The sequence below is a fragment of the Ahaetulla prasina genome, chromosome 2 (genome assembly GCF_028640845.1).
Source record: "Ahaetulla prasina isolate Xishuangbanna chromosome 2, ASM2864084v1, whole genome shotgun sequence".
NCBI classification, from domain to species: Eukaryota; Metazoa; Chordata; class Lepidosauria; order Squamata; family Colubridae; genus Ahaetulla; species Ahaetulla prasina.
The window spans coordinates 168093872-168119194 of NC_080540.1; the positions used below are offsets into that span (position 1 = coordinate 168093872).

At 42.9% G+C, this 25323-nt stretch overlaps 1 protein-coding gene across 4 annotated transcripts in view; it reads right to left on the minus strand.

Moving 5' to 3' along the window:
* TNS2 (tensin 2) overlaps positions 1–25323 on the minus strand; it is a 166208-nt gene that overhangs the window by 108293 nt on the left and 32592 nt on the right. The window contains exon 1 of one of the 4 annotated variants that reach the window (XM_058167070.1): positions 17341–17481. The exons of 2 other annotated variants lie outside the window; for them this stretch is intronic. In XM_058167070.1, coding sequence (XP_058023053.1) covers positions 17341–17346 — 6 coding nt within the window. In that variant the 5' untranslated portion in view covers positions 17347–17481. Of the gene's footprint in view, positions 1–5012; positions 5363–17340; positions 17482–25323 lie in introns of those variants that run through there. One more of the 4 variants, XM_058167066.1, reaches the window with a different exon arrangement.

The following is a 25323-nucleotide window of genomic DNA, read 5'->3' on the forward strand; positions in this document are numbered from 1 at the left end:
AGCCAGAGGCAGGCCAAGTGGAGGAGATAACGAGGCCTCCGTCCCCTGACTCTTCCCCCCCCCAGGCTACGCCTCCAGACCCGGCTGCTGGCAATTAGGCCTGGCTGGATCCCAGGTTTCGGAGATGTGAGAGGCGGCTACAACAAAGGAAGGGGTGGGGCAGGCCTAGAGAGTGCTGAGTCACGGAGCCACACCCCACAGAGTATAAAAGCAGCCCTGGCTGCTCTTCTGCTCCATGACAAGCAAAAATTGAGCTGAACTATTTGACTCGTGGAGAAGTAAGCTGAACTCTTTGACTTGTGGAGAATTGAGCTGAACATTCGGCCTGGATTACTGACTTCTTGGTTGCCCGGCAACCCCAAGATAAGGGAAACTTTGGGCAGGCAGCTGCAGATTCCCTGCCAGGACTGATAGCAGCTGTGAACTCAATTACTGGCTCGTTTAGCCAGCTCACGTGACTGAGGCCGGGAGGGGACAGAACACCCATCTTTTGTTTGCTTCCTACCCCAGATTGGTGGGTAATGGTCAGTGGTGAAATCCACCGAGGTCTGCCACCGGTTCACTGCATACACATGTGCAGTGCATGCCAAAGGCATGCTGCATGCGCATGCACACCACAGGCACTGCCACGCAGTGTGGAAAAAGGAGGATTAAGAAGGTAAATAGAACAGCGAGGGGGCGGAAAGCTGTGCCGCACGATTTAGATTTGCTAGAAAGCAGGATTTCCTGCTTTCTAGCAAATGTAAATCGTGTGGCACAGCTGATTGTCAGAAATATCGGTTTGGACGAATTGGTAGCATTTTTTTACTACCAGTTCACCTGAACTGGTGCGAACCGGCTGAATACCACCACTGGTAATGGTGCAGTTTGTCTAATAATCTGCTGCTTAATTTTGAGGATGTGACTTCTGGGACCCCAAACTATCAAAACATGGGTGGAACACAATATATTTCTTCCAATATGTTCACTATTGCTCTTCATAAGGCAGGACATAGGAGCGATTTGGGGGAGGAGTAGATGAATTTTTCAGAGAAAACGTAGAAAGTAAATAAAACTACATGGTTTCATCTCTTCTTTGGATCTCTTTCTGCCAGCATCTTCCTTCCTGATACTTTTCCAGTCCACCCCTCCTCTCTCTTCCACCTTTATTTTGTAACACTCAAGTGTACATAATGCTCTTCTTTCTTATTTCCCCACAAAATCAACGCTGTGAAGTGCCCAGTCACACAGTTGCTTTTAGTGTCTAAGGAAGGACTGAAACCAGCAGTGTGCTGGAGCCAGGAGGCACCAGCTTGCAAGAGCGACTGATACATTTTTGGGACTTTTGAGTTGAGCCCCTATGCTTAGTGCATCAATCAGTTCTTGGTTGGTTGGCGGCATGGCATGATGGTGACATTGGAGAAAGCAGAGTGGGTTGCTAAATACTTACCGGCACCACCACAAACTAGAACTCCCAGACTCCCAGAATGTAATTAGCACCTTAACCATAGCACCAAACTGGTTCTCAGAATCCTTTTGTGGGATTCCGAGCAAATTAATAATTGCCTATCTTTAGCTTTAAAAAGATCTGCCTCTGTGAAAGAGACCCAGGTCCCCCTGCCCTCAACTCTCCCATTCCTTTTACTCCTATAACTCTGTAAAAGAAATTAGAGTTTGTTTCAAGACCTGAAGAAAAAGGGAAAGGAGGATGAATGAGGTTAGCATTGAAATCAGGAAGGAGACGCAGCAGCCCCGGAGTTTTTAAAAGGCAAACAAGTATTATCTCCAGGTTAAAAAAAAATCTGGCATCCTTAATTCCATCGTATCAACCTTTCCCATCCTTGTATGATCTAGATGCGTCGGGATTGCAAGTCCATTCCCAGTTAGTTGCCCCAACACAGTTGGAAGATATCAAGTGGAGGTCCACGGTGTACGTGGTGATGCAGAATACATTTATTCTGCTTGCCGTAGCTAATCACTGACTTGATCTTTGACATGTGCAATTGCAAATCCTTACTTAGTAGTGTAATAATCAAGCAACGTGAACAGGCAACTATGAACAGCTCCAAGACCAGAGCTTCACAACCTAAGACCCATAACCCTTCAATGCAGCTTCTAGGGCTCTTCTGCAAATTGCTGCCAAATTGTCATTTTTACTATGGCAGACATGGAAATTAGTTGCTGCCAAGGAAGTAATCCTCTTCACAGCATTTCATTATTTCAGCTTTAATTTAAAAAGCAATGAAATAAAAGTTTTGTTTCTATTCGGGCCCCATCTGATTACTGAAGTTCCTGGCACACCACTCCAAGACCTGAAAAAGTTTGTGCAGTGCCCCTAGAGCAATGATGATTAACCTTTTTGCCGTCACGTGCCACAAGCGGGGGGAGTGCGGGGGGGGGTCATGCGTGTATGTGCCCACACCCATAATTCAATGCGCCCCATCCCCGTGCATGCACACGCGACCCCCCTGCACTCCCCCCACTTTTGGCACGTGATGGCACAGTGGGCCCGGTGGACCTGTTTTTCGTCCTCCCCAGGCTCCAGAGGCTTTCTTGGAGCCTGGGGAGGGTGAAAACGGCCTTCTCCACCACCCTCCAGAGGCCAGAAATGGCCCATTTCCCGACTTCCGGTGGGCCCGGAAGGCCTGAAAATCAGCTAGCCGATGTGCGCTGGAGCTGAGCTAGGGCAATGCTCGCGTGCCCACAGATATGGCTCTGCATGCCACAGGTGGCACGCATGCCATAGGTTCGCCATCATGGCCCTAGAGACAGGGGCAGACAATAAGCAGTGCGGTGCCACAGGCAGCCTTTAGCGAGCAAAGATGCAGTTCTTGGATCCCAACATGAAGTGGATTAACTCCTGTCCTGCTACTATTAATGGCACAAAGCCAAGCACTCTGCCCCTGTTTGCCAGCTGATCCTTGAATTGGTGGGGTGAGAAGAAATACAGATGAGATCTGTGTTTGTTAAGTAGTACAGTGCGCACATCAGGAAAAGTTTGCTTCGATAGCCTGTGATACAGTCCAAATGGACTCCACAAACGCCTGCACAATTAAGAGTGTTAATTTTAGGGCCCCACCACAAAAGTGGGTGAGACAGGAGGTGTTTTGGAAAGGGAGAATCAGAATAAACTATAGGTAGTCCTCGACTTATGACCACAATTGAGCCCAAATTTTTGGTTCTTAAGTGAGACATGTGTTAAGTGAGCTTTGCTCCACTGACTTTGCTTGTCAGAAGGCAGCAAAAGGGGAACATATGACCTTGGGACACTGCAATGGTCATCAAAGCAAACCGGTTGTCAAGCATCTGAATTTTGATCACACGACCATGGGGATGACTGCAGTGGTCGTAAGTGTGAAAAACGGTCGTAAATCACTTTTTTCAGTGCCATTGTAACTTCAAACAATCACTAAATGAATAGTTCAAAATCGAGGACTATCTGTATTGTACCTGGATTGCAAACATCAGGGCAGCCACTGGATGGCAGCAAACAGAAAACTCAGCTTTTACTACCACCTTGAGTTAATTTGGGGTTTTGTGGTCCTAGCTCAGAAATCTTACAGAGGACATGTGTTCACTCACTCACTCATTCACTCCCTCACCCATCCACCCATCTATCCATCCATCCATCCATCCATCCAGTTATAGATCATCCTTTAGCACTTCAGCTCCAGCATACACGTTTTTTTCTATGGAAACAATTCCCAGGATCATCAGATGAGATGCAAATCATCAAAGTAAAGAAGAGCCCTAAGCTTTCCTTTGTAACAATAACACAGTTGGAAGGGACCTTGGAGGTCATCTAGTCCAACCCCCTGCTCACGCAGGAAACCTGTACTAGGGATTCGAACCGCCGAACGGCTGACTTTTCTGATCGACAAGCTCAGTGTCTTAGCCACTGAGCTACCTAGCCAGGCTAAGGTGGTACAGTACATACTGCACCTGCATTCCTATGCCCCATTTTAAAAATATTCCTTTTCTCCCGTTTTTTGTATGGACACTATTCTAGACTCTCAAGTGTTACAGGTTAAATGATTTTGTGCACTGATTTAGTCTTGTTTCCTTTTCAGACATTCTCTTTCACCAAAACTAGAATGAGGCGTATGTGCAACTGGTCAAGGTTTAAAGGGTAGCTCATCTGATGCCCTCCAGATGTTTTGGATTTTACCCCCCATGAGCCCCACCATGGCTAAGACAAAGGAATTGGGGAGGGGGCTTCCCTTGTCCGAACATCTGGAGGGCATCAAGTTGCTTGTCTGATTTAACCATTCAAAATCTCAGCCACTTTTTTTTTTAAAAAAAGGAAAACCAAACAAAGCTGTTTCTTAAAATACATATCAGGAAGTGGCTGAAACAGGCTGACATGGCATTTGGCCAACCAGCTTTCTCCCATCTGGGGTCTTAAGACTGCGGCAATACGAAGCAAATGTCAAAATCAGCTCTCAAGCACGGAAGCACAATCCATCAGGCTAGTTCATCCTCAACCTCCTGAGTATATTTGCCTTTAACATCGCTGTAACTACAAAGAGCACCCAAAGGAAGGGAGTAGGTGTGTGTCCGGGGAGTGAGGGGGGGGCCACACACGATAACTGCACACTTTTAGAAGAATAGTCATGTTAGGTCAGCCAGAGGAAAAACAAAGTTAAAGCTGTTCCTTTGTACTAAACTTTTGGGGGCAAAGCGAAGCAAGAGGATATTTCAGCAGGAAATCAGGGAGAGATCCCGGTTACTGGCTACTTTCTTAAGTTGCACAGTGAGCAAAGTTTCCCCCTCCACCAAAAAAAAAGAACGATGGACTAAGCCAGACAATTTACTGCCCTTCCAGCATATTTCACTCCGTACATCAAATGACTTGGAAAATCAAAGACGTCCAGCGAACAGCTTTCCCTCCGGCCTGTCTGGGGATGATACCACCAAATCCAGCACACACCATACCAGTCAAAGGCTGATACGCTATAAGAAAACCACATCTCCCACCCAATCCCTGCCTTCCTTCTTTACCCAAGAACTTTCCCCGCTTTTTGAACACCTACCCGGCAGCTACTTGGTATTTGGGCGCTTTCCCTTCTCCCCAGGGCTCTCAGGAGAGTTTCCACCGTGTTTCGGGGCTTCATGGCAACCGAGGAGGCAATGACACATGAATCCAACTTGTGCCTCTGAGCCTTGGCTTGCCAAAATGCTCGAGCGCAGATCCCACCGCCTCACTCCGCTCTGCGCAGTGCCAGGGGCTGCCGTCAGTGACACTTCTGTTGGCTTCTCAAACCAGCCCAGCCCTTGGAGGATGTGAGCCTGGAAACAATGAGGTAGGAGCCAGGCTGGGCTGCGAGTTCAGGGCAAGCTGTCAAGGGAGCTCCATTTCCTGATTCACAATGGCTCCTTCCCTTTGAGAGGAAGGTAATGGAAAAGGAGGAGGCAGCAGCAGCCGGGAAAGAGGGATAGAGGCCTTGGCAAAGATGCAGAGGACTCTAGTCAGCTGTCTCCAAGCATGGGCCTCTGAATCATCAGCAACTCCAAGGAGCCAGAAATTAGAAAGAGGTTGGCAGAGAATATGAGGAAAAAGACAAATGAGACCAAGGATTGCATAGGAATTCCAAACGATGTCTGTCTGTCTGTCTGTGAATGATGGAGGGGAGTGACTATTGAGATTACTATCTGTCAGAAGGGCATTTCCCTCAGGCACATACAGAGATAAAGTAACTCACAAATTCCTGCAAGCAGAAAATGAACAACCCAGGGAAAAAGCTTTAGTCTAGAGCAGTGTTTCTCAACCTCAGCAACTTTAAGATGTGTGGACTTCAATTCCCAGAATTCCACGGCCATACTGCCATGGGAATTCTGGAACTTGAAGTCCACCCATCTCAAGAGGCTGAGGTTGCCTTAATGAACTAATTTCCTAGTATTGGGTTGTTTCGTTTTTCCCAAAAGGGGAAAAAAGAATGCTTAAAAAATAGGGATCCAAATCCAACCGTACATTAATTTCCATAGACTAGCACAGTGATGGCTAATCTTTTCCGGACCGAGTACCCAAAGCATGCACAAATGCCAATACCCCAAATGCCAATACCCCAAATGCAATGAGCGCACCGCCCCCACACATGCGAGCTGACCCCTATGCATGCGCATAGGGGTCCTGCATGCACCCCCGCACATGCAAACGTGCCCCCTGCATGTGCATATGTGTGCGCCCCCTGCATGCGCCTTGCTCCCCATGCATGCGCGCGGGGGCCCACCAAGTGCGCTCCACTTCCCATGCATGTACAGCAGAGACCTGAAGACCAGCTGGCCAGCGTGATGTGCGCGCACATGCGCAGTGGAGCTCAACTCGGGCAGCAGCTCACATGCCCAGTGAGAGGGCACTGCGTGCCACCTCTGGAACACGTGCCATAGGTTCGGCGTCACGGTATTAGCAGTACATAGATTACGCAGATTCTCCAGGTTAAGAAAAGGAACTATTGACTTAGACACAAATGAGTCCCTTAGAACAGACTTCTGGGCAGAGCTGGTTTTGAGAATGGGATCCCTGTTCAGGAAGGCAGATAGAAAATAGGGTTCTGCTTGCTGACCTCTCCTTGTCAGCTACTGGACTATTTTGCCGAAAGACTCATGAGCTCTCTCACTACTCTATAGGGAGACCTTATATTGTGAAGAAATTACGATGGTGAAATCCAATTTTTTTTACTACCAATTCTATGGGCGTGGCTTGGTGGGCGTGGGGTGGCTTGATAGACATGGCTTGGTGGGCATGGCACGGGAAGGATACTGCAAAATCCCCATTCCTTTCCCACTCCTGGGGGAAGGATATTGCAAAATCTCTATTCCCACCCCACTCTGGGACCAGCCAGAGGTGGCATTTGCCGGTTCTCTGAACTGCTCAAAATCTCCACTACCGGTTCTCCAGAACCTGTCAGAACCTGCTGGATTTCACCCCTGAGAAATTTGTTTTCATTCTATTTTCATTTAAAAAGAATGAAAATTAAATATAATAGCAACAGCACCTAGACTGATATACTGCTACATAGTGCTTTACAGCCCTCTCTAAGCAGTTTGCAGAGTCCGCCTATTGCCCCCAACAATCTGGGACCTCAGAAGGAAGGAAGGCTGAGTCAACCTTGAGCCGATGAGAATCGACCTGCCGAATTCCTGGCAGCGACATTCAGCAGAATTAACCTGCAATACTGCATTCTAACCATACGATTATTCTCCAGTTTTCTTGGCAAGGTTTTTGGAAGTGGTTTGTCATTGCCTGCTTCCTAAAGCTGAGAGAAAATGTTCTGTTCATCACAATTATACATAAGCAAATCATTCCTGTAACATTTACAGAATTGAAGTGACTTTATAAAGCTTGACCTAAACATGCTGTCATCTCCTACTCTGAAATAATCACAATATATGGCGAAGAAACCATTATAGAAAGATACATCTATGGGAGATTCTCAGTCATCCAAGTCATGGCTGTCCCAAAGATGCTTTTTCAAAAGGCAACTGGACTTTGTTTTTTGCTTGAAGACATTTCACTTCTTATCCAGGAAGCTTCTTCAGTTCTGAATGAATGGTGGAGGATGGACTTGGTTTGAAAAAGGGGTCAAAGAAGCCATCTACATTAAAATTGAACAGCCTTCTCTCAACAGAGGGGGGACGAATATCACACCACCTACCGTGTTTCCCCCAAAATAAGACCCAACTGGAAAATAAGCCCTAGCATGATTTTTCAGGATGCTCGTAATATAAGCCTTACCCCAAAATAAGCCCCAGTTAAGATCGCCAGCCGGGCGGACGTATTTAGTAATGTATTTCCCCAAAAATAAGACATCGTCTAAAAATAAGCCCTAATGCATCTTTTGGAGCAAAATTTAATGCAAGACTAGGTCTTATTTTCGGGAAAACACGGTATCTCCTGTATACAACGCAATCTTTTTAGCATTTCCAGGAAGGTTCCATACACATTTGCATTATTCAGGTGAGGGTACAGATAAACCTCCAAGTGGCCTCAACAACTCTCAGAATGAGTGCTAACAACCAGATGACTGCAAGGAATATAAAGCCTTCCATTCTATACCATTCTTCAGAACTGAAGAAGCTTCTTGGATGAGAAGAGAAATGTCTTCAAGCAAAAAACAAACAAACCAAAATCCAGTTGCCTTTTGAAAAAGCATGTTATAGAGAGGGATCTTAGGAAGCCTTATGTCTCTTCCATACTGAGCCCTAATCAAAACAAGATATCTACAAGGAATTTTGTCCATTGTGGCCTTCGCTGAAAAGGAAGACTACTATACTTCTAAAATGTTTAAGATGGAAAAGAGAGGAAGGAGTGAAGGAACTTAGCAAAGACAGAAAAACTCCAGTCCAACTGGAAGGCAAGATTATATAAAGACGAGTAACCCCCTCCCCTCCAAAGTCAAAAGTTCAGACTAAATACTGCCTCTAAATACTGTAGACAATTGGATTTGCTGGGAGTACCTGTTTTGTTGGTAAGTTCTACCTTGGGGTATCTTTTTCAAAAGGGACTTCTATCCAGTAGACACATAATCTAGTAGATTATGCCAAATGAAATACTTGAAAAGAGCTGTCAGTTCCCCTTGTCTGCACCTTTAGTCACATTGCCATACCATACCTACAGCATAGATTTTCTCCTGTGGGAGGGACATCTGAAAAGGCAGATCTGCAACTCAGCAAACAGAAAGAAGGAAAGACAATGCGAAGTCAGTCTCCTAAAACATAGCTGGAGATTGCATGCTTCTCACAGTAACTTAATCTTGCTGGGTCATATAGGCAATAAGCTATTACTTTTTAGTTCAGAACTTCGGATGTAAATCCATCACTCTACAGTGAGCCAAGGAAGTCCACAGGACAATGTCCAAAGAAACTGATAGGGATTATAGCCATCAACAATGGTAAAATATTGCTATTATCTCTAGTACTACTATTACTGTGTTTCCCCAAAAATAAGACCTCTCCAAAAAATAAACCTTCCCCCAAATATAAACCTTCCCCTGAAAATAAGCCCTCCCCCAAAAATAAGCCCTCCCGAAAATATTTAAATGCATGCACAGCTGGTCCATGCCATTTCCTCTGGTTAGGGTTAGGGAGACAGAGCTGGAAATCAGGTAAGACAGCAAGAGGATCCACATCTCGCTCCATGAGCCACAAAATAATAAGACCTCCCCAAAATTAAGGCCAACCGCTTATTTCAGGGTTCAAAAAAACATAAGACAGGGTCTTATTTTCAGGGAAATGCGGTATTACAAGATAAAGTGGAGAGGAGACGGCCAATGGTTATATTAGCAGTGTGCACAAAGACACTGAAATCCCATTCAGTTCTCATCTAATCACTTTTTTTTTTGACTCTTAACTCCTTATAACTAAGAGCGTGGAACCAATGGAAGAGAATATTTGTAGCTCAGGGTTGAACAATAGCAGGGGTGTCAAACTCGTGTCATCACATCATTGTCACGTGACATATTGCAACTTTTTCCCCCTTCACTAAACCGGGGTTGTGCATGGCTAGCGTGTGATGCATCCGGTCTGCAGGCTGCAAGTTTGACATCTCTGAACTATAGAATCTTCGGTGCTCTCTGGGCTTAGCTGTTTTCTTGCAGATGTTTCATTACCCAGTTAGGTAACATCAACAGTACAAGCATGGTTAAGAGCACGGCTTTTATATCACCCTGGATGGGTTTTATTAAAAACAAAAACCTAGTTTCTAAAGAACTTTCTCCACTAAGGAGCAATGGCATTGTTTGTTTGTTTGTTTATTAAATTTCTACATCGCTCTCCTCACCTAAGTGACTGAGGATAATCCATCCTCAGTCCAGCAAAAAAACTATATTGGTATGAAATCTGCTGTCCCCATTGCCAATCCATGGTCTGTTTTTATTGCTTCTCTTTCTGGTCACTGCCAGTAAAAATGACAGGTGACAAAGCCTAGTGGATTTTACACACATTGGAGGAGCCTGCAATCAGGCAGAGCAAAATAACACTAGTTACAGCTAAGGATACAATAACTCATACCTGTCTCATTTATACACTAGGGGTAAGATTAAGCTAGCATCCAAAGAATGAGCCAAAAAAAGAGTACTGTCAGATTGGACAGGGGTTAGGTGTGAGTGCAAATATTGTTTGAAGTGCTGGAATATTAATTTGTAATTCATACATACATACTGTACATACATACATATGTACATATATGCATACATATATACTCTGGCACAGGGAACTTCAGGTAGAGCACCCTGGGCACTATAAATAAAAAAGCACACTGCATTCTCTCTTAATTTTTTTTCCTCCCCCTGGAAAGAAAGGATTATGGAAGAAGTGCTGGGAAACAATCTGACAGTTGTCACTGGAAGATGAAATCATCAAGATTTCTTCTAAAACTCCACGAGCAAAACAGGCCATTGTGCCATGGAAAAATAAATCTTGCCTGGAAGGATTCCAAATCAAATCACCCTCTATCTCCTGCTTCTTCAATCTGTAAACTAAAGTACTATTAGCCATCGGTTATCGCAGCACTACTAAATGGTTGGAGAGCAATATATCCATTCAACGAAGTACTGCAGAGATTACTCATAGCTCATTAAAAACCTATCCAATTATTTGGCTGAGATGATAAACTAAACTGATGAGCGGGGCCAACCAGCCAAAAGACTCAACGGGGATGGCTAATGACCCAAAGTTAGCTTCTCCGCTTTGCTAAAGCAAGGGGGAAGGCAGGATTTTCACACCGCAGGTGATCTATCAAGGAATTTGGTATGAGAAAAATGTTGGAAATAAGAAGTTCCATGTGATCAAGTGACACGTGTGAACAGCTAGCTTTCTGCATGTATGCATGCTGATAATCAGTCTTCTCCAGTTTGATAGTTGCCGTTTTGTTATCGGAACCATCCTGACAGAGAATTGTGGGAGATGATGTTCACCAAGTTAGGAAAACTTGGGGACTGAATAAATACTAACCACATACCTATCCTTATGAAAGAACGTTGATTTCTCTGTGGTGACGTGTATTTCTTATACTCTGGGCTTGGAGATAAGAGGATGGAACTGCCTCAGTCTCCCCCAATGATGCTGAACTTATCTAGCATCTGGGATGGAAGACAGGATCATCTTATCAGGATGCAACCTGAAATAGTTCTCCAATTATAGCTAATTGTCATTGTTAAGTATTTGTTACTGCTCTTGGGTGAGTTCTAATGTTGCAATGATCACTGCCCAGGCCCAGATAGAATTAATTCTATGGACTACAAATCTTGATCTAGGTAAATCAATAGATGCAATATACATAGACTTCTGTAAAGCTTTTGACTCAGTAGTACATGATAAACTTCTCCTAAAATTAAAATCCTATGGCATTTCAGGACCCTTACACAACTGGATATCTGCTTTTCTGTCAAACAGACAACAAATAGTTAAAATTGGTAATGCTCTATCAAATCCTGTTCCTGTCAAGAGTGGTGTTCCTCAAGGTAGCGTTCTTGGACCTACTCTCTTTATAATATACATAAATGATCTTTGTAATCATATCTCAAGTAACTGTGTTCTCTTTGCTGATGATGTCAAACTTTTCAACACCACTGACAATACATCCACAATTCAAAAGGACCTTGATCATCTAACTGCTTGGTCTAAAATTTGGCAACTACAAATCTCAACCAGTAAATGCTCAGTCTTGCATATTGGAAGAAAGAACCCAATCACAAAGTATATGCTTGATGGACATTGCCTCAGATGACCCCACCCTGTCAAAGACCTTGGAGTTTTTACATCTAACGATTTAAGTGCCAAAGCCCACTGCAACTATATAGCTAAGAAGGCTCTAAGAGTTGTTAACTTAATTTTACGTAGCTTCTTTTCAAAAAACACCACGCTACTGACCAGAGCATATAAAACATTTGTTAGGCCAATTCTTGATTACTGCTCTCCTGTCTGGAACCCATACCATATATCTGACATCAACACAGTTGAGCGTGTCCAAAGGTATTTTACGAGAAGAATTCTCCACTCCTCCGAAACCAATAAAATACCTTATTCCACCAGACTTGATATCCTGGGTCTAGAAAACTTGGAACTTCGCCTTCGACAGGATCTGGGTTTAGCATATAAAATCATCCGTTGTAATGTCCTTCCTGTCAATGACTTTTTTAGTTTCAATAACAATATCACAAGAGCTACCAACAGATTTAAACTCAATGTCAACCGCTCCAGTTTAGATTGCAGAAAACACGATTTCTGTAACAGAATTGTATATGCTTGGAATGCATTACCTGACTCTGTGGTTTCTTCTCATAACCCCAAAGGCTTTACTCAAAAACTGTCCACGGTTGACCTCACCACTTTCCTAAGAGGACTCTAAGGGGCGTGCATAAGAGCACAAACGTGCCTACCGTTCCTGTCCTATTGTTTCTTCCCCTATGTATATATATGTTTATAGTACCTCGTTTCTCCTCATATATACGTTCATATATTATATAACCCTTTATGCAATGCTTGTATATATTGTTACGACAAATAAAATAAATAAATAAATAAATAAAATAAATTCCTAGTACCACTAGGTATAATTCCTTGTTTCTTTGGATTGAACCCCTGCTGTTAAATTTATGCCGCCTTTCCCTTGGGTATCAGACAATGTACATAGCACTCCATCCTTCAAATTTTTAAAATCTCAGTAAATCTGTGAAGTATTTGAAAGTGATTGGACCACCAAGTGAGCTTCAGTGGCTAAAGGAGGACTTGAATCTTGTCTCTTTTATCATGATCCCAACATTTGTACGCTTATGCCATACAAACTAGTTAAAACCACACCTAGGATGGCCTAGCTACTTCACTTCTTCACCTGCACTCCTCTTCCTTGATTATTGGAGAGCAACTTAATCCTCCATCTGGGCTGGGCTCTCGGGTTTCCCAGCTCAGAAGCCTAGGAGCTAGAAAATTTGGGAGCTCATCTGGAAGACACCAGATTGGGGAAGACTATTTGAGAGCATGTTAGAACTTGTCCAATGTATCTGTACACCCAAACCTGGTGCAATCGTGGCTATTTGAAACCAAATCATGGTTTTACACCAAGTGAATTTTTGCTGACTTCCATTTTTTAGCACACCGGCTAAATGGAGAATGAGATAATGTAGGTTCCTAAAAGAACTAGATGCCTCTCCATTATACAACCCAAAATTGGTACTACAACTTGAAGCAGCACTATTTTTAACAATGCCCTTTCAAACCAGAACAAAAAAATTTATTCAATAAACAAGTGCCAGAATTAGTTCAGTAATTAGTTTAGTTGCGGGGTCCTTGGTGCTCTCTGAGCTTGGTTGATTTCTTGCAGACTTTTCATTACCAAAACTAGGTAATATCATCAGCACTAGCATTGATGATGTTACCTAGTTTGGGTAATGAAACGTCTGCAAGAAATCAACCAAGCTCAGAGAGCACCAAGGACCCCTCATTTCAACCCTGAGCTACAAATATTCTCCTTTATTGGTGCAGTAGGTTTAAGATGTACGACCTTAAGTAACCTGCCTCTTGTGATGAAAATATCCTACTTTCTCATTTTTGCCATGATTGGGACTTTTAAAGGGGAATTGCTGCACTTTTATCTGGGATTAGGGGGACACAGTGGCACGGCAGCTTAATGACCAAAGCAGCCAGAAATGGTCTGCACGAAATAGAGTGAGCTCCCATTACTCAATCCCTAGCTCCTGCCTACCCAGCAGTTCGAAAGCATGCAATATTGCAAGTAGATAAATGGGTACCACTTCGGTGGGGAAAACGTAGCTGTGTTGATGTGTGTGGAAAAAGCGGAAGCCAACATGGACCTGTCGGCTTCTGCTTTTTCCACAGGCAAGGCAAAGTGAGGCGAGACTAGATCAGCGAAGAAGCCCGGAAGAGACAGCAACCCTACCATTGTTAGTCAGCTGATGTAAGCTACCTTGCCCTCTGCAATGCGCTGAGGATAGACACGTAAGCACTGAACAGAATGAACTGGGTAGCAATTTAAGTTGTCAGGACTGCAGTGTGTCTAGCATTTGTAGATTTCCCCGATATTGTATGCCATATCATACCATACCATACCATGCCATAAATAAATCTGGCCAGTTCTGGAGAACCGGTAGTGGAAATTTTGAGTAGCTCGGAGAACTGGTAGTAAAACTTCCCCATCTATTCCCCCATCTATTCTCTGCCTCCTGAGTTCCAGCAGATCAGGAGGAAACGGGGATTTTTCAGTAATCTTCCCCTGGATTGGGGAGGGAATGGAGATTTTACAGCATCTTTCCCCTGCCACGCCTACCAAGCCACACCCACAGAACCGGTAGTAAAAAAATTTGAAACCCACCACTGCATGGGATCTTGACCTTTCCATGGTTGACTTCAAGGGAACTCAAGGAAAATAGCTTTACGGATAAATTAATCCCCATCAGTAACTTGAAGGAATTGTTAGAAGCATATTATCAGATGGTAGAGGAGGGACAGGGCTCAGCATTGAGTGGAGAAGGACTGGAAGAGCTGTAAGCTGATACTGCATTTTTGGCTACCTAGGATGATCTAGCAAATTAAATGCTATACTGAACTGGAAAGATGTGCTTTCCCAGTTTCTCTTCCTGTGCAACAGATTGGCATGCAGAAACGCAAGAAGCTTCATGGGAAGGAAAGAATCCAATAGTAACAAGATGGCAAACATCTGGAGTACCACTTGTACATCATTGGAATTGATAAAATCATCACCAGTCAATTGCAAAAGGCAGCTTTACTTGGAGCAGCTTACATCTTGTGATGATACCTTTAACACCACCGAACAACAACATTTCAAGACTCAATAGGTAGATAAAAATGCCAAATCCCATCTAACCATCGGGCTGACTGTGTGAAACCACGATAATAGTAACTCGCTCTTCCTATGATTGTCCTGTAAAATAAATCCTTCAAGTCATATTCATGTTCAAATATATGAAAATAAATAATCATTGTTTTTCTTGAAAGTCACATGGAAGTAGTTAGCCACTGCCTTCTTCCATGATGTTTCTTCCTACTTCCTACTCTAGCTTATAGTCCTGGGATTTCTGGCTAGTCTCCCCTCCACAAACTTTCTCTGCTTACCATTTTGGGGACCAGCCAAGGTTTAACCGCCATCTGCTGGGGATGATATGCCTATTCCCAAGCTATGCAAGTAGCTTCAAGAATTAAGTGAAAGGAGAATCAGAACAGATCAAAAGCTCATCTACATTTCCTGTTAAAGTAGATGAATCACAATTAGCTTTATCTAGACTCTAGAACAATGATGGCTAATCTTTTCTGGACTGAGTGCCCAAAACCTGCGTGCCCAAACCCCCAAAATGCAATGCGCGCGCCACCCCCGTGCATGCGAGCCGACCCCTGTGCATGCGCATGTGGGCCCTGCATGAGCCCCCGCATGTGCACATGTGTGCGTCCTCTGCATGAACCCTGCGTTCTGCATGGGCCCCTCACGTGTGCCCTGCTTCCCGCACATGTACGGCAGAGACCCAAAGATCAGCTGGCCAGCGGGATGCACGCACACATGTGCAGCGGAGCTCAGCTGGGGCGGCAGCTCACGTGCCCACTGAGAGGGTATTGTGTGCCACCTCTGGCACACGTGCCATAGGTTCACCATCACGCTCTAGATAAAGTCTTAAACTTTTGCTCCATTCCCATCATGGCACTTTTTACTGGAACCATTGGAAAGCCATTCTACCATGGTTTGTTTTTCTTCCAAACTTATATACATTTAATTTTTGATTATAACTCTGGGACATATCCAGATTTGTTAAAACCACCAACTATTAGCTTGCCTATGGCAAGTGCAAATACACTCAGAGCAAGAAGACAAAAATTCTTTTGTGTAAAGTGGAAGCACACAGGTTCTCTTCTACCCCCTTTCAAGATATTAAAATGGTATACATTTTTTGAGAGGTGGGACTGCCGTAAACATCTGCATTCTAGCTGTCTTTTTTTCTGTAAGCATCGCTGTGCTGCCTTTGTAAGTTATTTGCTCACTATCTCTTTCCCTCCAGTGCTGTTCTGTCACTTCCTTGCTCATCACCTCTTGATTAGAGACCAAATGAGCAAGAGAGGCAGCTAAGAATGAAGAACCATGTCTGGACACCATCACTAAAAGCAAATGCCTAGTCTTTGACTCTTGTTAATAAGGAATAAAGGCTTAAAGTAGCCAAGGTTGGAGACCCCTGTTCTAGAGGATCTGCTCAAGATAAAATATAATGTCCTTATATTAATAACATAACCGGATGCCATTCTATTACTGTGCAATCAACCCATCTCACATTTCAACCTTTCATCAATTACTGCTTTGGGTACAGGAGAATCCTGTAAAATGGACGCACCATTATAGATGTTTCTTTAGTCGTCCAACTTTTCCAACAGCTGCAAAGGATCCTGTATCATTACTTTGCATTTATTTGTTTCTGGATTCAAATGGGTTTGTGGAAGAGGACAGATGTAACAAGAGGCTTCAGTTTTCAGACATATACAGGCAGTCCTCGTTTAGTGACCACAATTGAGGCTAGCAACTTGGCCATTGAGCAAAGCAGTCACTAAGTGAAACTGTAACTGTGCTTATGATCTTATTTCAGCTTTTCAGCCCTAGCCGTAAGTTGTAAATGTGGGAATTGGTTGTTGCTTTTTCATCACTGTAATAATAGTTACCAAACGAGGCAGTCACTAAATGAGGATTACCTATAAATCTAAATATTAAATGCCAACATAGAACAAGGGAGGGGCTGTCATCTTCCTGACTGGACCGAACAGATGATAAATACAACAACCTGCTGCTTTCTAACTTTCACTGCCTTCCTTGCTCAACTCCTAACTCCTGGCATTTCTCATCGTTGGCCAGGATAACCGATGACAGGTTGCCAATGTCTAAGAGGGTTCCCCGGATTGATGCAGCACAATAGTTCTTACTTTTTCATATTTAAAACACAGATTTTTGCATATGAACCCTGAACTGAGCTGTTTAATAGTTTTATATATATATATATATAAAGTTAATCATCTTTGGAAAAAAATAAAGAAACCAAGAAAAGTGGAACAAAAGTAAAAAAAAAAGCAACACCTTCCCTCTCTCCAGCAAGCTCTCATCATCACAAGCTACATCACATTCCCTTACCGGCAGAAACTCCTTCTAAACCGATGTCAGCCCATCACGCGGTCTTTTATATTAATACACAAACTCTGAACCTCTTTCTGCGTCTGCCCACAATCTGAAGTATGAAGAAGGGCTCCCCACGAAAGTTCCTGGAGCTCCAAGAAAGGACACGATAAGGACCATATACTATATATCACAGACAGACAGACAGACAGACACGTGCACACACACACACTTTGCTTCTTGCTTACCTTCATGCTTTCTCTGCACCCAAATTTGTGGCTGGCAACTCTACCGCTGTTTAGCTGGTGATAGCTTCTGAGCTGGCCTCCATCGGCAGCCACCCACCTCCCCGCTTGCCTTAGTCTTCCTGGCAGAAGAGAGCTCCAAACGTCCCTGCTTGTTGTACAGAACCTGGGAGTCTCTGGACTCTCTTGAGCCTGAACAGAAACACACCCTCTCCTCCCCCCTCCCTCTCTTCCTTTCCTTTCTTCCACCCCCTTGCAGATATGTTTCCCTGCCCCTTTCCTTACCCTCCTAAAGCAAGGAATGGTCATCAAATTCCATTTCCTGCTGGAGGCACGAAAACTCTTAGAAATCCTCTAATAGGCAAGCAGAAGACTTTGAATTAGAATAGTCACAATATAGCATACAGCGCACCTATATACTGAGCCAACCTCTAGGGGAAAAAACAGGTCTTCAAAAATAGGATTTTCTCTCTACAAAAATTAGACAGCATCCACATCTTATTTTCTCCTTTGGGGGGGGGGGAGAATTACCCCAAGGCATTTGTTCCTTAAGAAACCACTGTGCATATGGCTCGAATGTGTGAAAATATTAAATATTCCTTCTGAACTCTCTCTCTCCTTTCTTTCTGTCTATCTGTCTGTCTCTGCCTGTCTCTTTCTCTGTCTTTCTCCCTGTGTGTCTGTCTGCCTGTCTGCCTCTCTCTGTCTGTGTATCTGTGTAAAGAGAGAAAGAGAGAACAGGTTTGTTCAAGGCTCCAACAGCCGAGAACCCCCATGATTAATTAATGTGACACTGATTGGTTCAAAGCAAGCAAAACAGATGCAGTTCGGTCCCAACTGTACAGGCTGCAAAGCGCAACCTTATCCTTCTGATCATGCTGATGACCTTGCTGGAGAAAGATTTTGCTTTTTAAACCAAGGACAGCAGACAGAACCCTTGCGAAATTACGATTATGCTACCCTGAATGTTCCTATGCATGGAAGGTTGAAGTAAAATTGTCTTTATTAGGTGATTGGAAGGTACTTCTTGAGATATGTAAACCTTCCACTGTGGAGCCTGCTTGCAACTGTTGCTCTTCTAAGCTATTTTTAATCCAAGTTGTATTTTAAGAATGTTCTAAATCTGTTCCTAACTGTTACATGAATATTAATAAAAGAATAATTATTCTTTTATATTAATGCATGGTGAAGGAAGGGAGGCAGGCAGGCAGGGAGAGGGGGAGGAAGGAAGGAAGGAAGGAAGGAAGGAAGGAAGGAAGGAAGGAAGGAAGGAAGGAAGGAAGGAAGGAAGGAAGGAAGGAAGGATCCAAATTATAACTTTATATGGAAGATACTTTTAACTAACTATGGCTAAATAGAGAAGTGCCTGGCTGCAAATTTAAGTGCCTTACAATCTGTAATTTCTGACAGTAGGGCTCTTGGCTTCCCTTGCAGCCACCAAGGGACAAAACATGCATTGCAAGACACTTGGAGACATAGACAAGGGTTAGAAATAGAGAGAACGGGTAGACTGTCTCCTCGGTGCAGTACATACAGCAACTTGGCACAGGCTGTTGCCCTGTTACTATTTTTATCTTGCACTGCATTTTCTATACATCAAGTCATCCTGACCAATGTGTCTTAAGCAGGCTGGGGAATTCTGGGAGTTGAAGTTTACACATCTTAAAATCGTCAAAAGTTTTGTTCCCTTTTGCTTTCTTCAAGACGAACGCTGCCTTTCTTTTCACCAGGTCTTCTCTTCTCTGAAACAGAACTTTTTTAGAAATTGTGTGAAATCATTTAGCCAGATCTTCCCAACTTTATCACTTTGGCACCTCCAGAACTCTTTGTAAATCAGGGAGCGCCATCTACTGGTTAGATATTAAACTGCAGGAGAAATACAATGGGGTTCCCTAGAGAAAAAAGTCAGAATGGAATTTATGCTGAAGTCCCTTTCGTTTCCAATGCTCCATTGTGCTGCTACTCACACACACACCCCAACACACATAAAAACACACACACAATTGTGGCTTTCTTCTCACATGTCCATGAATACAATGCAGTATCCTCTGTAACTATTTTCTTTTTTAAAAAAACTACATCAATGCATAAATTGTGGGAGAAGTTGGAGGAGTATAAATGGTTCCTTGTACTTTATCATCTGTGTTTATAGCAGAATCCACATTGAAAGCCACAACCCCATGCAATGTGGAAGGTCTCACGGACCATTTCAAACATTTCTTAAAATAAAGCTTCTCTAAATGAATGTGCTGTTCCACATTGGCTTTAAAATAACAAAACTGAATTTTTATTCGCAGCTGTGCCTATCTAATCATCATCATCACTGTAACTCCCTCCCTTTCCATAATTGAAGGAGAGGAAATGGAGGACAACCATGAATTCCTTGCTTGCAAATGCTTGGCTACTACCAGCAATAAAAAAGTGAAGTGAACAAAATTCCTGAAACCCCACAGGCACCAAACTGGTGGTAACGTTACAAGACTGCACAAAAAGCAATCGCCAAGGGACACTGACATCAGCAATACCTAAAGTCATGAAGTGGGTTAGAGGGGGAAAGTGGGATGCCGAGAGACTCTTATGTTAGCTTGGAGAGGGTATTGTGTGTCTCAGACATCGCACTACCAAGAAAAATACCTTATATACCATGACATCACATGGCTCTTTCCACGGAGTGTTTTTCTACTGAGCTGTTCTAAGCAAGTCAACGGTGGAAGGGGTAGCATTCCTCAGTATGCTATATCCGTGATGGTGAACCTATGGCACGTGTGGCCAAAGTGGCACACGGAGCCATGTCACCTGGCCCGCACGGCGTCAGCCGGTCCTCCTCCGGGTTTCTGGCACGCATGTGCGCGCGATGATCAGCTGGCCGGCACGCATGCTCATGCAGGAAAACAGAAGACCAGCTCTTCCAGCTTCCGGCACTGCCACACGCAAAAAGGCCAGCTGATTGTCGCACGCACATGTACACCAGAAACCTGGAAGAGTAGCTGGCCAGTGTGCAGGCATGCACCGGAAACTGGAAGTTCGTTTTCAGGTGCGCGTATGCAACCTGGGCAGCTCCTCTTTCAGGTTGCGGCCCAGACGAGTGTGCGAGTGCACTCGGTGCCGAAAAGGTTCATTTAATGAAATGTCTCCAGGAAAACTACCTAGAAAGTCATTGCAGAGGCCAAATATCATTTCTGTACATGTCTATCCCTCTCCTAGACATAATAATACCAAATCTGTATTTTAAAATGCATTTTAATCTGCAACACTATCCAATACAGACTTTGATTACTTTTTTTTAAAAAAACCATGATCATCAGATAAGATTGGGAGGAGTTTTTTGTAAGTAAAGACTTATATCTTGATTGGATATAGTCCTTAGGTACTTTTTTAACTCTTTGGAATATGAGAAGGAAGTAGACAACATTATCTAAAAAGAGAAAGTCTGCTTAAGAAAAAAAAATCAGTATGAACTGAAATATCACAGGACGAGACAATATCCAGCACAGGCTCAAAAGGTTATTTTCTCATTTCACCCAACTCTTGAATGCCATTAGACCCATTTTCATTTTCTTCTGAGTGTAGGTTTCACTGCAACATTCACATCTGGAGCTTTCAATGTTTAAATTCCCTGTCAAGTTAATAACTCTCTTGTTTGGAAAAGGAGAGAAAACGGAAGTCGTTAGATCCTGGGTCTGCTGCAGTCTGTCAGGTATGCTGACCTAAAACAGACAGAAGACCCACTTCTTGCTGGGGAAAATTTCCATCATTAAGAGGAATGTTTTACCTAGAATGCTATTTATGTTTCAGACCGTATCTGTTTTGATAACTGATAACCACTGAGACAAAGGCAGAAGGATACATCTAAATTTGTATGGGTGGGAATACGAGTTAAATATAGGGTGCTATAAGAAGCAAAGGAAAGAGGATTGGGTTTACCCAATCTGAAATTATATTTTACAGTTTGTTGTTTAGTTAGATGAAAGAGTGGGTGTTGCTGAGAAATAGAAGGCTTTTGTAATCAGAACAACATCATCTGAGATTTGGGAGGCATAGATATTTGCGGTATGATAAAGCTAGGGTTAATATAGATTTTAAAAACCATTACAGATAGTCCTTGAGTTACAACCATTTGTTTAGTGATCTTTCGAAGTTACAATAGCACTGAACATTTTTAACTTATGACTGGTTTTCATACTAATGACCATTGCAGCATCCCCATAGTCAGATGATCAAAATTCGGTCCCTTGGAATGGCATGTATTTATGACAGTAACAGTGTTCCTGGATCATGTTTGTAACCTTCCCAACCGGCTTCCAACAAGCAAAAGTTGTGAAGACAGATTTGCTTCACAGCTACATGATTCACTTAACAACTGCAGTGATTCTTTAACAGCAGTGGCAAAAAAAAAAAGGTTGTAAAATGGGGCAAAACTCTCTTCATAAGTGCCTTGCTTAGCAACAGAAATGTTGAGTTCAGTTGTGGTCGTATGTCGAGGAGCACTTGTTTGTCAGGCAAACCATATTGGGAATAAGGAACAGATACAAATCCAGATTGTGCCCCAAAAATGCCTTCATGTTTCTTAGGTCAAGAAGCATTTTTTAGACAAGGAATGATAAGTAAACAAAGGTGGTTAATTTATAATGAGAGATTTGTAGGAGAGGATCAGGCAGAACTGGTGGGAGGAGTTAAACATGCCATCAGCTGCATTGCCACAAGAGATCCAGGTTTAGCCCCTCATGAATTCCACTGACCAATATAGTTCTGACTGTGAGTTGACGAGACTCTTGTATATAGATTTGAATAAGTCATCTATGCTGCAACTTTATGAAGAGTCCTGACCCTTTGTGCTTGATACGTTAGCACTTTTTCAAAGGGAATATAAAATAAAATCAAGAGAAGACCTGGTAGCTGAGGAATATACTTAGTGTCAAAGGTTTTCTTACATACTATTAAAAAGGTTTAAATAAACAAAAGAATTTATGGTTTTGAACATCGTAGGTGAGCTTGAAATAGAACTGTGTACAAATGATGAGCATGTCATTTCCAAAACGTATAAACTTTTATTGAAATTTAAACAGAAGAAAAACAACTAAATGGATGGGGGGGGAAATGGGCTCGAAATGTTGGTTGCAATATACAAATGGAACAATGGGAAAATATATGGCTGAACGAATTTTTATAAAGTGATGTATTATTGGTATTATATCACCAGAGAAATTGTCTAGAATGCATAAAGGTATCTCAAATGTGTCTTGGGAATATGAACCATTTGAAGGGGCATTTATCATCTTTGGAATACAGGTTTTCTGTAAAAAAGCTAGAAAGTTTTGATACAAATACATACATTAATTCAGAAGACCTTAAAGATTAATATATAATTGAAATTGGAGGATTATCTTTTGGGAATGATGGACAAACAGCTGGAAAAAAGTCATGGAACTTTAGTTTTCATACATGAAAATTGCAACAAGGTTGTTACATGCACAAAAATGGAAAGACTCGATATTAACTACAGTGGAGGAATGGTTTGTAAAAATAGTGGAACTTGCAAAGATGGTTAAATTTTCCTTGGTTAAAGAAAAGACAATATTTACATTTCACTGTAGACCGAAAAGCCCTTATAGACTTTTTGTGTGAAAAAGAAAAAAAATTGAATTTTTGATTTACAGTTTGGATAATTAGAAGAAATAGATTATAGCAAAAATATTTTTTGTAACCAAGGAATAAGACATAGTAATCAAAAATGAATGCATTCACATGCACTGTTATGCCAGAATGAGGCCTATTACAGTATAAAGGTAAAGGTTCCCTTTGCACATATGTGCTAGTCGTTCCTGACTCTAGGGGGCAGTGCTCATCTCCGTTTCAAAGCCGAAGAGCCAACGCTGTCTGAAAACGTCTCTGTGGTCATGTGGCCGGCATGGCTAAACACCAAAGGTGCACAGAACGCTGTTACCTTCCCATCAAATGTGGTGTCTATTTTTCTACTTGCATTTTTTACCTGCTTTCGAACTGCTAGGTTGGCAGAAGCTGGGACAAGGAACGGGAGCTCACCCCGTTATGCAGCACTAGGGATTCGAACCGCTGAACTGCTGGCCTTTCAATCAACAAGCTCAGCGTCTCTTAGCCACTAAGCCCTTTATTACAGTATAGCAGAGCTCAACTCAGCTAGTAAATTGGAACTGACATGTTGGGCTGACCCAGGTCAGGTTAAGAGCTAGCAGCTGCATTCATATAACGTGCTAGGCTTAAGGTGTGAACCTTAAATGGAGAGAAGATCTTCAGGAACTCTTAAAGCTGTAGGCTAGCTGGAATTAGATCCCACAAGAAGCCAAGCACAAACCTCTTTTGTTGTTTTTCAAGAAACAAATGCTTTGAACAGTACCAGGAATTAAGGTTGACTTGAGGGAACCTGCTGCGCTGTTTGGTTGGTTTATGATTTGATGTATTGGGCAAAGAACATTCAAGGACCCAGTTGTGTCTGATGTGAATGCAACCATTCAACCCAAGAAAGGCATTGACTCGAGACAAAACATAAGGATGATGGGAAAGCAAGAAGACTTTTCATTTACAGTACTTGGCCTGTACTTGGTCCACTCTCAAATACCACTGGTCTGAAAAAACAAACATTTTACTAGAAAAAATGCAATTGAGTAGGATGATTCAGATGATCTATTCAATAAGGCATTAAAATCAGCAATTAACTGGTCTAGAAACCAGAAGACTGTGAGTTCTACTCCAGCCAGGCATGAAAGTAGACTAAGTGACTTTGGACCAGTCTCTCTCAGTCCAACACACCTCACAGGGTTGCTGTTGTGGAGAAAATAGGAAAAGGAACGAATATTAGCTATGTTTACCATCTTAATAATGAAATATTAAATTGTATTAAATAATAAAAAGGAGGGATATAAAAAATAAAATAAAATCCCCATAAAAAAACAGATCAATATCAAAACAGATCAAAATGCACAAAATCCCAGATGTTGATTGGGAGGGCTATCTACCTACTCTTTGCTGTCCCCATTTATTCTGATTTTGCTGCTAAACGGTAGTCTCCTGACTATGTACCTGTAGCACATGATAAGCTAAGTTATTTGTTGAGTCCTATGGTTTGTTCTCTCCCTCTCGTGCACAACGCCAGCCAGTTGGAAGAATATCTGACAATCACAAGGTTGACTGTCAGTTCTAGGGTCCTTCTAGGTCTGGAACACAAGCCGAATTGCTCCCTCTGTCCCTCCCCCAAAGCAGACTGGAATCCCAGAAGAGCTGAGCTACAACCTTTTATTTACAACTTCTCTCTCTTTCTTTTCCTTATAAGCAAAAAATACATGCCTCAAGGAGGCAACCGTGGTACATTCCACTGTTAACACTCTCACTAAACTGGTAAGAGATTATTAGAACTGACAGGCTGCCAGCTAGTCAGTCTAGCATTACTGTGCAATTTCACAGATGACTATAGCATAATAACCTGAAATGGCAGGGGGGAAAACGTGGCCAGTTGCAAGAAGGAAAGGCCCAAATGATGACAAGAGCATCTAACAAAGTCCACATTGACTTTTAAGAGCTCAATATTTTCCTCTTTGGTTTTACCTTTTTGTTCCACTACTCTGCAGTGCAGGGGTAAGGCACGGGTGTCAAACTCTCCGTGTCACGTTGCCATCATGTGACATATCACGACTTTTTCCCCCTTCGCGGAGCTGGAGTGGACGTGGCCTGATTGTAATGCATCCAGCCCAAGGGCCGCCAGTTTGACACTCCTGGCCAGTAAGGGCACTCCAAGGGTGAGTGGAGCAAGGACAAAACATTCGCGCCGTTGAATTTAAATTCAAATTCTGTTTGTTTTGTTTGTTTTATGCCCTACCATGCATTCCGAAGCTCAAGGCAACATGCATAGGGTTTTCCTATTTTAAGTTTGAACTATATAGTTGTTGTGCCTCGTCCTCCCTCCTCTCCTCAGCCGGGCCCCTCCCGTCTCCTCCCGGGCCTGCTATCAGATTC